The sequence below is a fragment of the Entamoeba invadens genome (genome assembly GCF_000330505.1).
Source record: "Entamoeba invadens IP1 unplaced genomic scaffold scaff_1105074726705, whole genome shotgun sequence".
NCBI classification, from domain to species: domain Eukaryota; phylum Evosea; order Mastigamoebida; family Endamoebidae; genus Entamoeba; species Entamoeba invadens.
Window position 1 is genome coordinate 14,434 of NW_004440440.1, and position 14,867 is coordinate 29,300.

The following is a 14,867-nucleotide window of genomic DNA, read 5'->3' on the forward strand; positions in this document are numbered from 1 at the left end:
GATAAAAAAGCATAATTATTTACTTAAAAAAAGGTAGATTAGGACACCATTCTCAACTACCAAAAACGGACAAAATCCACCCACAATTGATTTTTTTTAAAAACATTTCCGAAAAAAAACAAATCTTAAATTTACTCGTTTTATTTCAATAATTTGGGAGATCAAATTCAAACAGACAAAACAATTAAAAAAGAAGAATCATTAAACTACTTGGCTTTTAGTTTGCTTTTAATGGAGTTTGTATTATTACATATTAAACTTAAACTAAAACAACTACAAAAATAATATTTTTTTTATTGATAATTAAAACTGATTTATTTAAAAATACATACAAAAACAAGACTGTTTGTATCTAAATAATAACTTTTTTTAGTGCAAAATATGATAAATAAAAGATATTGTTTTTTTTAACAACAATTATATTTTTGTAAGTCTATTTTTATAATATAATTATAGATTTAAAAACCATTATTTATTTTAACATTATTTAGTTCAGTACAACTACCAAAATAACAATAATTTCAAAACTAATAAAAAAATTATATTTAGAAATTTGTTTTTTATTATATTTTTTTCTAATTGAACTATAAATAGTTGAAATAAATTGGTTTGTTAATCAAATTAATAGTTTTAGTTAATAATAAACTATAATTAAAAAATCTTATTGGACTTTGATTTTTTACTTTACTATATCACTTTTTTTGAAAAAAAACAAATCCATTTCATTTAATGTCATATGATCAATTTTTGTGTGCGATTGTTGTGCCTTCGACAAAATAAATTTGTGTGTTAGTGAACAAAAACACTTCTTAAACGCAAGCAAAATAAATTAGTTGAAGTATCGTATCCAAAAGCTACACTTAATCAAGGGATATGTCAGGAGCTGTAAGGATGAAATGATATTATGATGAATAACATTTTCAAGACAATAATTGAGGTTTAACAAAATAAATAATGTATAACTAAAAAAACAATGAGCACATTGAGGTGGGACAGTAAGACTGCATCGAAAAGAAGCCATTTACAGACACTTGATGTACTCAGACGGTCTCGTAGATCGGAGTTTTTGTCGAAGCGCCGCATAATCGAAACACCCAAAGAAACAAGAAAACAAAAAGTGTACCCTTTAACATTTGAGGAGGAGATCTCTTCTGCCATTCGTCGGCCAATAGACGAACTCAATGACCTTGTGCATGCCTTTAAAGTGTCGGGTTGTGACGACGAAAAGCTTTTTAATGTTCTCATGAACACCAAAGCATTTCTAGAAAGGGACAACAACGGGTCTTCCATCCTTATTCGACCTTCGGGATTATTAAACATGGTTGTAGTCCAGATCCTTAACACAGACGAAACAATTTCCTCTCTTTCTGCGGAGGTGTTGAGCATTTACGTTTGTTGTGGTACAACACACGGCCAAGAACTGATTGAAGAAAATATCGTCGAAGTCATAGTGCGCAAAATTGTTTCTCCCAGTGTGGCAGTCCGCCGCAACTTGATTCATCTTCTCGCAAACTTAGCTGGCGAGTCTTCGGCAATCCGCGACAACTTGCTGAGCCAACAGATTTCCTCACTTATTTTAAACCTAAGTCAAGCGTATATAACGAACCCGGACATATTAAACGAATTGGGCTTTCTCGTTACCAATTTATGTAACAACGCTCCGTACGTCAAGATCGAGTTCATTACTCCTTTGTTTCCCTTCATCAAAATGATGTTGCGGTCGATTGTTGTCTCGCTTTGTGTCGATGGCATTTGGTCTGTCGACTTTTTGGCACAAAACCCCGAAAACATCGGGACTCTTTGCTCCAACGGATTTTTGGACGAACTGATTTCTTTCCTAGAATCAGCCCGATATGAATGTGTCGTTCCGGCAATTGTCTCAATCTCCACATTTATGACAGGCGATGACAATTTGTTGATGTTAATACAGAGCAAAGGCGTTCTTGACAAAATCACTCATCTATTCAAATCAGACGAGATTGAAAAACGCCAGAAAGAAAACCTCTTTTTGTTTCTCGTCGATTTCATCCGAATTCCCACACAACCCGTTGTATCAAAAGTCATCGTTTCATTTATTCCGGCCGCAATCACCGCCGTTTTAGAGGAAACCCCACAGTACCAAATTCGCCCTGCTTACCTCATCAGTGAAGTTGTCCAAAAGTCAGAAGCTCAAAATCTCATCTCGATATTAAATCTGGAAAATATTTTTGATGCATTCAAGGGGATGCTTCAAATAGATGATCAGGGACTGATGGAGTCTGTTTTAGAGATGGTCTTGTACCTCCTCAAGTTTGAATGTTACTCCGAGAGAAGATATGGTATTTTCGATAAATTTAATGAAATAGATTTGGCATCTGCACTTGAAGCGATCTCATTGGGCAAATTAAGTACAGAGATGATAAGGTCTCTTAATACGCTTCAGGGAATCTGTAGAACTCTTGAATAGTAAATTTATTATATTTTATAGTTATTTATAGATACTAAAAATAATTATATTTAAACTATTACATTTTATTATATCCAAACATGTGTATAATGGTTTAAGTATAGTTTTGTTATAGTAAGGGATAGTACACAACACAATTAGCCACATCTACGATCGACGATGCCAATACCATTCTCCTCGTAATCCTTTTTTGTCACAAAGACCTTTGCGATAGCTTCTGTGTTTGCGATGATGGCACCTCCCCGCCATGCAGCGTATTTTTGTGAAGATATGGTATCACTTTTTATGACTTTGGGTTGGAGTGTTGGGAAATATTTAGTGAACGAATCAAGAATTTTTTCACTCACTCCTGGGAGCAGCGTCGTTCCACCAGCAAAAAGAAGCTTTTCTGAAACTTTATTGATCACATCATAATCACATTTCATCATCGTTTTTAGTGTTAAATTGTCAAGACCAATATTGTCCTCCTCAGGCTTTTTGTTAAAACTGTATTAATACTTATAGTTTATGGTATTATAAATAATAGTTTTTAGTATTTGGACAATTCAATGGATTGTTGTATTAAAAACAATAGTTTGATTTTATCATAAAATATAAATTTGAAAATCATTAAAATAAACAGGAAAAAGAGAAAAACAAACAGTGGCTGGGAATAGTAAATTTTTACTATATGAATCTATATCAAACCCATTGAACGACTTTGGCGCGAGTTTGAGTTGTTCAAAAAATTGTTGTATCTCGAGATTACGGAATGACGATGATGAGTTTTGTTGTAAAGGCGGAACGAGAGCACTGAAATCGGATGAAATCCGCTCTGTTATTCGCTTTGTAATGAAGTCACCAGCAACAGAAGTCTCGGTAGTTGGGTGTTCCAGCCCATAGCCAGAAAACACAACAGAACACCGAGACGACGTGTAGCCACTCTCGATGACCAAGGCATTCAATTGGTTGTACGAAAGAGCGACCAAGACTGGAGAAGACGCAGAGTATATATTTTGTATGTTATACTTCTCGTAAAACATCTCGTACGCCTCATTCCCCATCACACGTGTGTGGTCATTGGATTTCACCCATATCAATGACTTTGAACTAAATAACCCCATCACTTCGTCCATAACAGCCTCAAAACACGGTTTGTTTGTGGTGCGATTCGAAAGGCAACTTTCGTACTCGTAGGCACACTGATTTTTGTTTAAAAATTTGACGTGCGTATATCCCGACTCATTCTTCATACAGTACGACGAAAACCGAAGGGAGGGAAGTGCCTCCGTGTTGAGGCCCGCCTTGATTTCGCGTGCTCCAACATCCAAAATTATTGTCATAGTTTTGTTTTGCAGATTATATAAAAAATGATAAAATGTTATTTGGATCGCCATTCAAATTGTTATTCACATGCACAAAAACTCATGTTGCGATTTGTCCCCACGTGGAACCCTAAAAATCGACACCAAATTTTTTCAAAAAGTAGTAATGGGACTAATGACAATTGATAGTCTAAAAAGATTTGAAAAACAGATGAAATGACCAAAAATGAATTATCGAAAAATACACACAGACTTTAATTTTTTTTTTAATTTGTTTGACCTCCACAAAGTGACCCAAAAGTCCTGAAATAACAAGAAAAAAACACTCGAAATAATCATTAAAAAACACGATTCATTTTGTATATGAGAGTAGTATTAAAGATATAAGAAGAACCCTCACATCTCCATTTTAGAATGCAACGTCCAGCAGAGCAATATACCAAAGAAAAGCTTTTGATCAAGAAGAAGAAACTTGACGATGTTCTTAAACAGAGAAACATTGTTGTCCAGGCCTACGAGATATACGGTGGTATTGCTGGGTTGTACGACATGGGACCATTGGGATGTGCTTTGAAGCAGAACATCCTCCAGTTCTGGAGAAAACACTTCACGACGTATGAGAACCTCTTTGAAGTTGAGGGACCAATTTTAACTCCGAAATGTGTTTTGGAAGCTTCTGGCCACACTGCCAAATTTTCAGATTACATGGTGAAAGATATGAAGAATGGGTGTTGCTACAGAGCCGACCACATTTTGAAGACTTTCTACGAAAAGCAAATGGAAGACCCAAAGACCAGTGAGCAAGAAAAAGAACATCTTGAAGCTCAAATGAAAGTGATTGACAATTTGTCAAAGGAAGAGTTAGGAGCGGCAATTAAGAACAACGGCATCAAAGCGCCAGACAGTGGAAATGACTTGTCTGACCCCGTCCCATTCAACTTGATGTTTGCAACTGACATTGGACCCGTCGGTGATTTAAAGGCGTTTTTGAGACCAGAGACTGCACAAGGGATCTTCACGATGTTCAAGAGAAATTTGGAGTATAATGGCGGGAAAGTCCCATTTGGTGTCACACAAATAGGAAATGTCTTCAGAAACGAAATTGCGCCAAGAAACGGCCTTTTGAGAGTCAGAGAATTCACTTTGGCTGAAATCGAATACTTCGTCTTGCCCGACAAGAAGACGCACAAGAACTTTGCCGATGTCGAGAACTTGAATGTCCAATTATACCCAAGAGAGTTACAACTTGCTGATAAAGAGGCTGAACTGATGACATTGAAACAAGCCGTTGCTGATAACGTTATCAACTCGCAATTGTTGGCTTATTTCATGGGAAGGACTTACAAATTCTTGACTGAGCTTGGGATTCCGGGCGAGCACATTCGATTCAGACAACACTTGAAGACAGAAATGGCGCACTATGCCAAAGATTGTTGGGATGCTGAGATTCGAATGTCATATGGATGGGTTGAGTGTGTTGGGCATGCTGATAGAGGGGACTACGATCTTTCCAACCACGCGAGATGTTCCAAAGTCGATCAGAGCGTTTACATCACCTTCGATGAGCCAAAAGAAGTCTGCGAAGTCACCATCACATTCAACAAAGGTGCTCTTGGAAAGAAGTACAGAAAAGATTCTCAGAAATTGTTTGCGTATGTCGAGAAGTTGAATGAAACCGAGAAAGAGGCTATTATGAAGGAGTTTGAAGCAAATGGAGTGTGGAAGATTACTGTCGAAAACATCAATTTCGAGTTGAAGAAGGAAGACATGAAAATCACATCAGGGATGAAGAAGGTCCATGGCGAATCTATCATCCCACACGTCATCGAACCTTCATTTGGTATTGGAAGAGTTTTGACGGGTGTTTTGGAGCACTGTTTCTGGTTAAGAGAAGGCGACGAGAACAGAAGTGTCTTGTCCGTCCCAGCTGCTATCGCTCCAGTCAAACTTGGCATTTTCCCATTGCTCACTAAGCCAGAATTCACTTCTAAAGTCAGTGAAATAGAAGGCGTTTGCCAGAGAGGCTTTGTTTCTTTCAAATCGAACACTACAGCAGTTGCTATTGGAAAGAAATACTCACAAGCGGATGAGGCTGGTATTCCATTTGCTATCACTGTCGATCACAAGACTCTTTCCGAAAATACAGTCACCTTACGTGACAGAGACACTATGAAACAAGTCAGAGTCCCAGAGGATAAAATTGTCGAGTTGGTCACTGCGTTGTCGCAATTCCACTCCATTCTCAAATTCGAAGACTTACTCAAGACTTACCCAGTCGAGGAAGTAAAAGAAGTCAAGGAGAATTAAAGTCGTAATTCAGTTTGAAATTTCTCTTCTTTTGGTTTGAGTAAGTATATTATACTATAATTATAGTATAAATGATATATTAAAAATATAGTAGTAAAATATTATAATTGAACTCAATTCTCAATTGGTTAAGTGAATTAACAACCAAACTATCTCATCAAACAAGTAGTGAATAATACAATTACTATGAAAATATGGTAAATAGTTGTTGTGTCACAAAGTGTTTGTATCATCCATTCCTATGTCTTTGACTACCTTCTTTGGTATGAATACAGGCATGAACTGGATTGGTGATCTGTTGTTGTCAATGGATGAGTTGAGGTTAAGTGAGAGCAAGAAAGGAGATGTTATAGAAGAGAATGTGAGTGGGGACACGTTAGTGTTAGACACGTCCCACTTGTCGAAGACATGATAGTATCTATGACTTGTATCTAATGAGTACGATCTTGGAGTTGTCAAGTGTTCCGTTCGAATGATCGAACTTCCTTCGACAACAGAATATGACCAACGAAGTGTTCGTGGTCGAAGTAAAGTGACTGCCCCCTTCCAAATGTGATTTGGTGTCCACGTGAGTTTCTTGCAAGTGTAGTCGTCCAAACTGACATAAACTTCTTCTCCATACGTCGTGACGTAATTAATAGAAAATGAGATTGTGATCAACCCTTCACTCGTTGGGTGCTCCAGAGTTTTGGACATGCACTGCTTTTCAAATTCCACTGACTATCTTTCTGACTTTTTTTCTACTGTTTTCCCTCCAAAAATCCCGAGCCGACTGAATGTTTTTTGTGGTTTCATTTCTATTTTCTTTTTTTATTGGTGTTCTATTTCGGGGTTTTTGTTTTTCCTCTCTCTAATTCCATTTATAATTCCATTTATAATTAAAATAACTATTTATCTAGTTCTTTTCTCCGACTTTTTCTGTTTTTTTTTGTTGTTTAAATTCTGCTTCGTTGAACTTTTTCTTTTTTCAAATAAATATGTTAGGTAAATATCCCGTCATTTCCATGAAAATTTATTCAATTTTTCTTCATTGAAAGAATTACTTCACAAAACCTTGAAACGGGTGCAACAAGTCAAATTTTTTCTATTTGTGTTCTACTTATAGAAATAAATGAAAAAAATGCTTGCTAAAGAACTTTAAAAATACCTCAAAATCAAACTCACATGTAACACTTAGCCCCAACCTTCATCTTTCCACTTATCTCTCACGGTGTCGTTTGAGTCTCTTAGTGTTCTCCCAACACCACTAAATGGCTTGAAAGTCTCTTCTGAATCAGATGACTCTTGTTTTTCGACTCTTTGTGGCGGCATGATAATGTCGTCATCTTCTTCGTCATCGTCCAAATCAATCAGTGAAGGCGCTTTTGCTTGTTGATTCTCGGGTAAACTGTTCCCATCAAAATCAACGGCAACATCCGTCTCGACTATACTTACTGCTCGTGTTGCGGGCTTACACTCGGCCACCTCCAATTCATACTCTTTACTATTAAATCCAATCGATATCACATCGCCCACTGTCATCGCCGAGTAATTCCGTAACTCCCTTTCCATCCTTATTGTCATTGTGTTACATACCAAATTCCATACAAACAAACACTACTTTGTAGTTCGGTATTTTGAAAAACTCAATCGACTTCGGTTTGAATCGAATGAATGACGCTTTGGGTAAAGCAACTGTTCTCAATTCAACATAGTCGCCCTCCCCTATTTTCAATCTTTGCATCATCCAAGGAGGCATATAACACTCCGCTTCCTTTGCTGTAAATTCAAGGACTCCGCAATGCGTGACATTTGTATTATCTCGGTATTTCTGTACCCAAAAGAGGAGGGGATACACAAGACTCATTCCAGCTATATATGAGTCTCCCATCATATTCAAAGTAATTCAACAGATAGAAACGAAGTAATAACAAGTTATTAATAGTACTACTATTATTATTTAATAAAAGAAACAAACCCATCACTTGTAAAGTCGACGGTGGTAATAGCACCTTTCCAGAGTCATTCAAATTGGTTTTGCCACATCCACTCTTTTCAAAAGAGTATGCTCTGTACGTCTGCCTAAACGTGTCCACTCGTTGAGCGAACATAAAACTGTATTATTCAGTTCTATACTTGATAGTATAATTCAAAGAGAGTCCAAACTATAACCCATACAAGAAAACATTACTTAAGTCTTATTCAGATTTTGTTATCTCTTTCCTCCTCTTTAAAATTCGTCATCCGCCTTCAATAAACTCAGTAACTTTTTCTTATTCACTTTTTTCTTAGTTTTTTTCTTTTTCACTGTTTTCACTTCTTCTTCCTCGTCATTGTCATCAACTTCTTCTTCACTTTCAACATCACCACCCATCACCGCTTTTTTAGTTTTCTTTGTCTTCTTTGCAGTCTTCTTCCTCTTTTTAGGGTTCTCCTCTTTCCTCTTAAGTATCTCGTCACGCTTGTCATTGAGATCGTCTTCATTTATGGCTCTCTCACGGACCTTCCGCATCCCTTCTGACATCACATCGACCATTTTCTTGTCCCTTCCGTTCACTGCAACATCTGTCAAAGATTCCTCTACTGCTTTTTCTAGACAATAATTGACAAGCACTTCAAGTGGCCTCGCTTTGGTCTTTTCTTCATATTCCCCATTCCCGATGCTCTCGATGATTTTTTCGATCTCGATGATGGGCATCGACTGAATTTTATTCTTCTCGAACTCCTTATGCATGTACGTCTCTATTTCAATCGCCTTCCTCCGCGCTGCTATTTCGCTGTTTTCCTCTTCTTCATAGTCACTGTCTTCCGACATTTGTGAGTCATCGCTCACTGCAGTTTTCCTCTTTTTCTCTCTTTTGATTGCTTTCTTCTTCATCTTGACGCAGTCTCCTTTGTTCAACAACGGTTTATCAAAGAGAACTGCTATTTCTCTTGCATTCACTGTACATTCAAGACATGTGTATTCAAACACTATTCTCGCCATTGGCGCCATTTCTGGGTGTGTATTATTTGCTTCAATAAAGTCGAAGAACTCTTGTGTTGTGTCTTTGATGTATTGTGTCACTGCGCTCAGGTTGTTCGACCCTTCGAGTTCAGTTGGTATTTGTTCGACTTTATAAAACACTTGTCTGACATTTCTCAGTGCGATTCTTTCAACATTGTAATCGCTCCCTTCAACTTGTAACACCGCTATGAATTTTTCATAAGACTCAAACTCACAGATCGAAAGAGGAAAGCTCGATCCGGGTTGAATGGACCATGGTTTGCCTGTAGCGACCTGACACATATGTTCATGGCCAAATACGACAAAGTCGAAATATCCTTTGAAAAGTTCCTCCGGTACTATCTTGAGTGAGTCGTGTAAGACTCTATCTTGATGGACTAACAGCACTTTGAAGACGTTCTCTGATTCATCGAGCTGTTCGATGTGGACTCTTTGTGATGACCATATCTTATTCATTTCTTCCCCCTTCTTATAACTCATTCCATAAAGTGCAATCTTTGTGTCACCTTTTACAAAAATGATTGGCTCGAGTCTCAAAAATTTTTCATTTAACTCGGTGATTGTGTGTTTATCATCTCTTCCTATAAAATTGACTAACCCCGCAGTTTGTAATATGTCAAGACCAGCAATTAATTCGGTCCCACTCGGCTCGTCGTGGTTGCCATGAATGATATACATAGGATATTTAATACCACGAGAGTCATCAAACGAGATGTCTTTGTATTCCATATCGCTGAGACTTCCAACTTGATATGTGTTTTTCGGAATCCCTGTTAAATACTTCCTTAGTAATGCCATGGTCCTTGTTAGACATACTTTAGTTGGGTTCTTCGTGTCAAATAAGTCTCCAGAATGGATTATAAAATCTACATCTTGGTCACGTGCAGTGGAGAGAATCTCCTCAAAAGCTTTGTAACAGTCATCTCGACGACTTTCAGATTTCTCAAGTGCACCTAAATGAGTGTCCGTGCAAATAAGAATTTTGAACAAACCAATTCGGGTCGCCATAAAATGGTTTTCAAGTCTAAGAATTTATTATAATCTAAAAGTTTATTTTAATAATAAATTAATATAGGTATTTTTTTAGTATATCATTAGTTTCGAATAACATTTTATAAAATGTTATTATTAATTGAGTTTTTTAATTTTTATTTTTTACTTGTTCTAAACTATTTTTATTATTGTTTGAATACTATTATTTTTTAATAAAATAATTGTTTGGATATAGTTTATTATATTATATTAAAAATATTTATTAAAAATAAATCACATTTTTATTATTATAAATAAATTAATACTTAATTAAATAACAATCAATATCAATATATAAAAATAAAAACTAACACTTTTACTTTTTATATACTATATTTTTAAAAAGCATTTTATTTTTATTTTTTATAAATAATAAAAAACAATAATTAATAAAACGATAAATATAAATGAAACACAATTAAAAATCAATGGATTTATTGTAAAAAAACGGGACTTGTTTTGCGGTCAAAAATAAAATAGAAATAGACCACCCAAAATAAATTATTAATTTTTTTAACAGAATTAATTGAAATAGTAACAACTATTATTAAAAATAATTCTTAATTCATACTCTCATAATTAACACTAATAGTCGATTATATCGTAAAAAAAGCGGGAAGATTCCCCTCAAGAGTCTTATAAAAATTGAGAACTAACTTATTTATAGAACATCAAAACACGTCAGTTAGTAAATGACAAAACACAACTTGAAATAAAATACATCAAGCCAATGATCACAATGAGACTTTGAATGCCTAAGATAAAATCAATTCAAAGCACTCAAGAAATTTTCATTTTTCTCTATTTAAAACTGTAGAATTTTGAATAAATTTTGTTTCAATCAACTGAAAACTAATTTGATGGTGAAGGACGAGAAGATGCTTCCCCGTGAACAGCGGGAGAGTATTCAAAATTTGCGACAAAAGATTAAGATTCGCTTTGAGACGGAGTTAGAACTTCTTCATGCTCAAAAATTCATTCAAAAGCTATACGACCTTCAGAACACGGAATTAGAAGAAGAGCGAAAAAAAACAAAACCAAAGTCGAAGAACAAAGTCAAACCGAGGAAGAGACCAAATAGAATATTAACAGAGGACTCTCCAGAGAACTCTGAAATAGCAATTCGAGTCCACGACTTATGTATATTGGATCAAGACTATGATCCTTTACCCGTCTTTTTAGTCCGAAGTACTTATGGGTCTCATTCTGCTATGGTTTATAAACGTTACGATCAATTTGAAGAACTTCACTCCGAGCTGAGTCCAAAGAACTTAGCAGCGCAGTTACCGACCAAAGAAGAAGCTTTCAAGGAAGACACTTCTGACCTCTTAACACAACTCACAAAGTACATGTTGGTCATCTTGAAAGAGAAAAGAATAGCAAGGTCAAAGACTTTAAGAAGCTTTTTGGGACACTCTGTCGATGGCGATGAGTACTCCGAGATCTTCGATTGGGCCATGAAAAGAATCACTTCGTTTACTCATAATATCATCTACCACGACCCTGTCGAGGGTTTAACGAAGTTTATAGTCACACAAGTGTGTTATGAGGATGACACCGTGAAGCGCCCCGATGCTAAAGACAAACAAGAGTTCTTAGAGTTTCTCCGGATTGTGATGAAATCGACTGCTGAGAACGTCGGCGAGTTTTGGTTTGAGACGAAAAAGAACTTTGAGACTGTCGAGTTATCATTGAACTCATTCAGCGACATGAAGATGTTATTGGACGAGTATTGGGGGTATGTCGGGATGGTGCAAGCGTCTACTCGCGACAAAATAGCGCCGTACTTGAAAGAGTTTCACACGACCGTTAACGTCGTCATGAGAGAGATGATGCCCAGTTTCAAATATTTGTTTTCCCATTTAATCGACTTAGTCTCGACGTGTGGACAACTTGCAGAGGAAATCACTAACCCTGAAGTCCCACAAATTTCAGATGAGGTCGAAACAAAGCTTTACGACATGAAAAGAATCATCAGAGATTTCCCTCCAGAACTCTACGACAAAATGGGAGAAATCGCGGGACATATCTCACCGCCATTCACAAAGTTAAGACTCTTCTTCACGTGCTTCGATCATATTGCAGAGGGTCTTGTTGGCTTTTTCCAAGTTCGTAACATCATCACTGTGATGAACGAGATGTTAGCGCGGAAAGTTGGGATGGTGAAGGATGAAGATGTCAGCAAGAAGAAGATGGATATGTTAGAAGATCAACTTTCGGTGTATTTATGGCGCTTTGAGCGGGATGGGGAGTTCGACGTGTGGCGCTGTTTCTACGAAATCAACAAGAAGGTGTCACAGGAGTACCAGGCGATGTCTCCGGACGAGAAGATTCAAATGAAAGAGTATTTCCAGACTCTAACTGATATGATAGTTACAGTGTCCGATCATTGTTTGACCATCAACAAAATCCTATTGGAAGGACTAAGAAAGTTATGGTGGAAAGCAATGGACTATTTATCCGCAAAGACGATGAATAAGCGAAAGAAGGAGTTTAACATCTCGGAAGTGATGAAGGAAGCGTTCCAATATGGTCTTGTAGCCATGACAAAGCATTGGAAGAAGCGCATCATGATGACAATGGCAGACTGTTTATCATCCCTCTTTGCAAAGAGTGTGAGAGAAGATATAATGGATCAATGCCAAGCACGACAGACACACATCGAAATTTCCGAGCAATACATTAAGATCATGCCATTCGAGTTGGTCGTGCTCAACGCCTTTCACCACATGTTACAAGACGAAATCAAACCAACTGTTTCCCTGTGGATTAATTTCTTCATAATGAAAGACGTCAAAGTGATTAGTCGTGCACAGAAGGAGAGTCTTCGTGACAAGAGTGATGCGGTGGTGAGGAAGAAAGACGAGAATGAGAGTGCCAAGAAGATTATCTTAACCAAAGATGAAGATGACGAAATCCTTTTAAAAGACGAGGACATGTTAATTAAAGACAAGTTAGATGGTAAAGACAAAGACGACATCAAAAACGAGTCCGGTTCCCCAAAAATCGAGAAAGTAGTTTTAGAAGAGAAGACGGAGAACAGTGAAGGGAAGCCTGATGATAAGCGTTCTGTTCGAACGACTCGTACTGAGATGATTGATGACGACGAGTTAACATTTGATTGTGAAGTTTCTGATGTTGAGAAAGAGGACGAAGATGAAGAGAAAGAAGACGACGATGAAGATGACACTTCCGACGAAGAGAAGATCGAGAAGAAGGAAAACGTCGAAGATGAGCCCAAGAAAGTCGAAACAAAGACTAAAGAAGCCTATGGCTTTGGCGATCTTTCTTCTAAGACTAATTTCAGTACAATGGTCCACGAGTTGAACTTAGACTTGACTGAGACCTCTTCGTGTTCATCCGGTGATGAAGCCTTAGAGTTGTTGTAATGTTGAACTTCTGTGTTTTAGGGTTTCCTTTTTTTCAGTTCTATTCCTCAAACTAGAAATTAAAACAGAGACTTATGGAACAACACATCATTCTTTTCTTTGATCTGCTTGATGATCCCCATAGCATGCTCCATAACGTCGTCGCGTTGGAGCATTAAATTGAACGTCCCGACAAAGAAATAACTTCGTTTCCTCACCGCATAGATGCAGTCGACTCCTCCTTTACTGAAATACTCTTTCAAGTCTTGATTATTCATTTGTTCAAAAATCAATAAAAAGATCTTGTGAATCCGTTTGATCTGTTTCCGATCACTCTTGTAGACGTCTTGGAACTCCGGCTCAAAAAGTTGTGAATATGGTCGTTCAAATTGGATGTATAGAAAGTGCAAGTAACTCATCGTGTCCACCTCAAACTGCAAATCAATCGAGTCGTTGAAAATAAGTTGTTTGATGAATGGCGTACTTTTCAAACTCTCTGATATCTCATTCGACGTCTCCCTGACAATTTCTATCGCTTCATTTTTCGTCGTTAAGATGACGAGTGCCAAGTCGACGTTTAGAAAGTGGCAAAACGCAAACAGTTGGCCCGATTTATTGAAGTCAAATAAGCCAATAGGCACCCATTTATCTGTTGTCGATGGCAATCCCAGTACAAATGACATTAACACGTGCATATCCTTTGGTGAGAGTACACACCCGACTCTATGGAACACTGTGAGTATCTCAAATTTGTGAAACAATGCGACAAAGACAATTGAGTCGGAGATTTTCTTCAGCTTCTCGTTGTACTGCATAACATGTCCTTGGATTTTAGTCGCAATTTCTTCTCGATTCGCACATGGCATGATCCTCACCGAGTCATACAGAACCGCAGAAGACTCATTCAACGAGTGAATGAAGAACTTCAATTGGTCATATTCGCTCAATAAAAGTCTTCTAAAGTCATAGCTAGTCTTCTTTTGAAAGAGGGAGAGTATTGTTGTGTATGGGACAATCGAACAGATCTTCCTTCCTACCATTTCGGCCTGGTATTTTAAGTTCGATGAAGTCTCCCCCGTCCTCCCCACAAAGACTATTTCAATCGGTCCAACAGAATGAAATACTATAACAAGTCCATCATCGCAACACACTTCATCCGTCACATCTTGCACATCCGCAACAACAGAAGACAGTGCAGTGAGGGTCCCCATAAATGGCGCCAATTTGATTTCATCGCCGTACCGTGAAAACACCGGTTTCCCCGCGTCGGTATAGATAAAGACGTGTTTCTTCATACTACACCACACCGTCGAGTCGTTCGACATATCAATGTCCTGATGACTTTCCCACTTATTATGATATTGTTGCACCTCCTCGCGCATTGTTCCTTCCGCAAGTCCGCCGTGTATGTTGTTGCTCATCCA

At 37.4% G+C, this 14,867-nt stretch overlaps 8 protein-coding genes across 8 annotated transcripts; 3 read left to right on the top strand and 5 right to left on the bottom strand.

Moving 5' to 3' along the window:
• Positions 1-973: 973 nt before the first annotated feature.
• On the top strand, positions 974-2,446 carry EIN_267170 (importin subunit alpha-2, putative; the record flags this gene model as incomplete). Its single annotated transcript, XM_004257734.1, has 1 exon — positions 974-2,446. The coding sequence occupies one exon, from the start codon at positions 974-976 to the stop codon at positions 2,444-2,446; it is 1,473 nt and encodes a 490-aa protein (XP_004257782.1).
• Positions 2,447-2,583: 137 nt separating this feature from the next.
• Positions 2,584-3,822, bottom strand: EIN_267180 (actin-100, putative; the record flags this gene model as incomplete). Its single annotated transcript, XM_004257735.1, has 2 exons — positions 2,584-2,919; positions 3,088-3,822. 2 exons carry the CDS (start codon positions 3,820-3,822, stop codon positions 2,584-2,586), a joined length of 1,071 nt encoding a protein of 356 aa, XP_004257783.1.
• Positions 3,823-4,164: 342 nt separating this feature from the next.
• On the top strand, positions 4,165-6,057 carry EIN_267190 (glycyl-tRNA synthetase, putative; the record flags this gene model as incomplete). The annotated part of the gene is made up of 1 exon (XM_004257736.1): positions 4,165-6,057. The coding sequence occupies one exon, from the start codon at positions 4,165-4,167 to the stop codon at positions 6,055-6,057; it is 1,893 nt and encodes a 630-aa protein (XP_004257784.1).
• Positions 6,058-6,270: 213 nt separating this feature from the next.
• EIN_267200 (hypothetical protein) lies at positions 6,271-6,753 on the bottom strand (the record flags this gene model as incomplete). The annotated part of the gene is made up of 1 exon (XM_004257737.1): positions 6,271-6,753. One exon carries the CDS (start codon positions 6,751-6,753, stop codon positions 6,271-6,273), a length of 483 nt encoding a protein of 160 aa, XP_004257785.1.
• A 477-nt stretch (positions 6,754-7,230) lies between these two features.
• On the bottom strand, positions 7,231-8,147 carry EIN_267210 (ubiquitin fusion degradation protein, putative; the record flags this gene model as incomplete). Its single annotated transcript, XM_004257738.1, has 3 exons — positions 7,231-7,609; positions 7,653-7,908; positions 8,015-8,147. The coding sequence occupies 3 exons, from the start codon at positions 8,145-8,147 to the stop codon at positions 7,231-7,233; spliced, it is 768 nt and encodes a 255-aa protein (XP_004257786.1).
• Positions 8,148-8,266: 119 nt separating this feature from the next.
• EIN_267220 (double-strand break repair protein MRE11, putative) lies at positions 8,267-10,051 on the bottom strand (the record flags this gene model as incomplete). Its single annotated transcript, XM_004257739.1, has 1 exon — positions 8,267-10,051. The coding sequence occupies one exon, from the start codon at positions 10,049-10,051 to the stop codon at positions 8,267-8,269; it is 1,785 nt and encodes a 594-aa protein (XP_004257787.1).
• Positions 10,052-10,935: 884 nt separating this feature from the next.
• On the top strand, positions 10,936-13,464 carry EIN_267230 (hypothetical protein; the record flags this gene model as incomplete). The annotated part of the gene is made up of 1 exon (XM_004257740.1): positions 10,936-13,464. The coding sequence occupies one exon, from the start codon at positions 10,936-10,938 to the stop codon at positions 13,462-13,464; it is 2,529 nt and encodes an 842-aa protein (XP_004257788.1).
• Positions 13,465-13,523: 59 nt separating this feature from the next.
• EIN_267240 (hypothetical protein) lies at positions 13,524-14,867 on the bottom strand (the record flags this gene model as incomplete). The annotated part of the gene is made up of 1 exon (XM_004257741.1): positions 13,524-14,867. A coding segment is annotated over one exon (1,344 nt), but the record flags the coding sequence as incomplete, so codon positions are not given.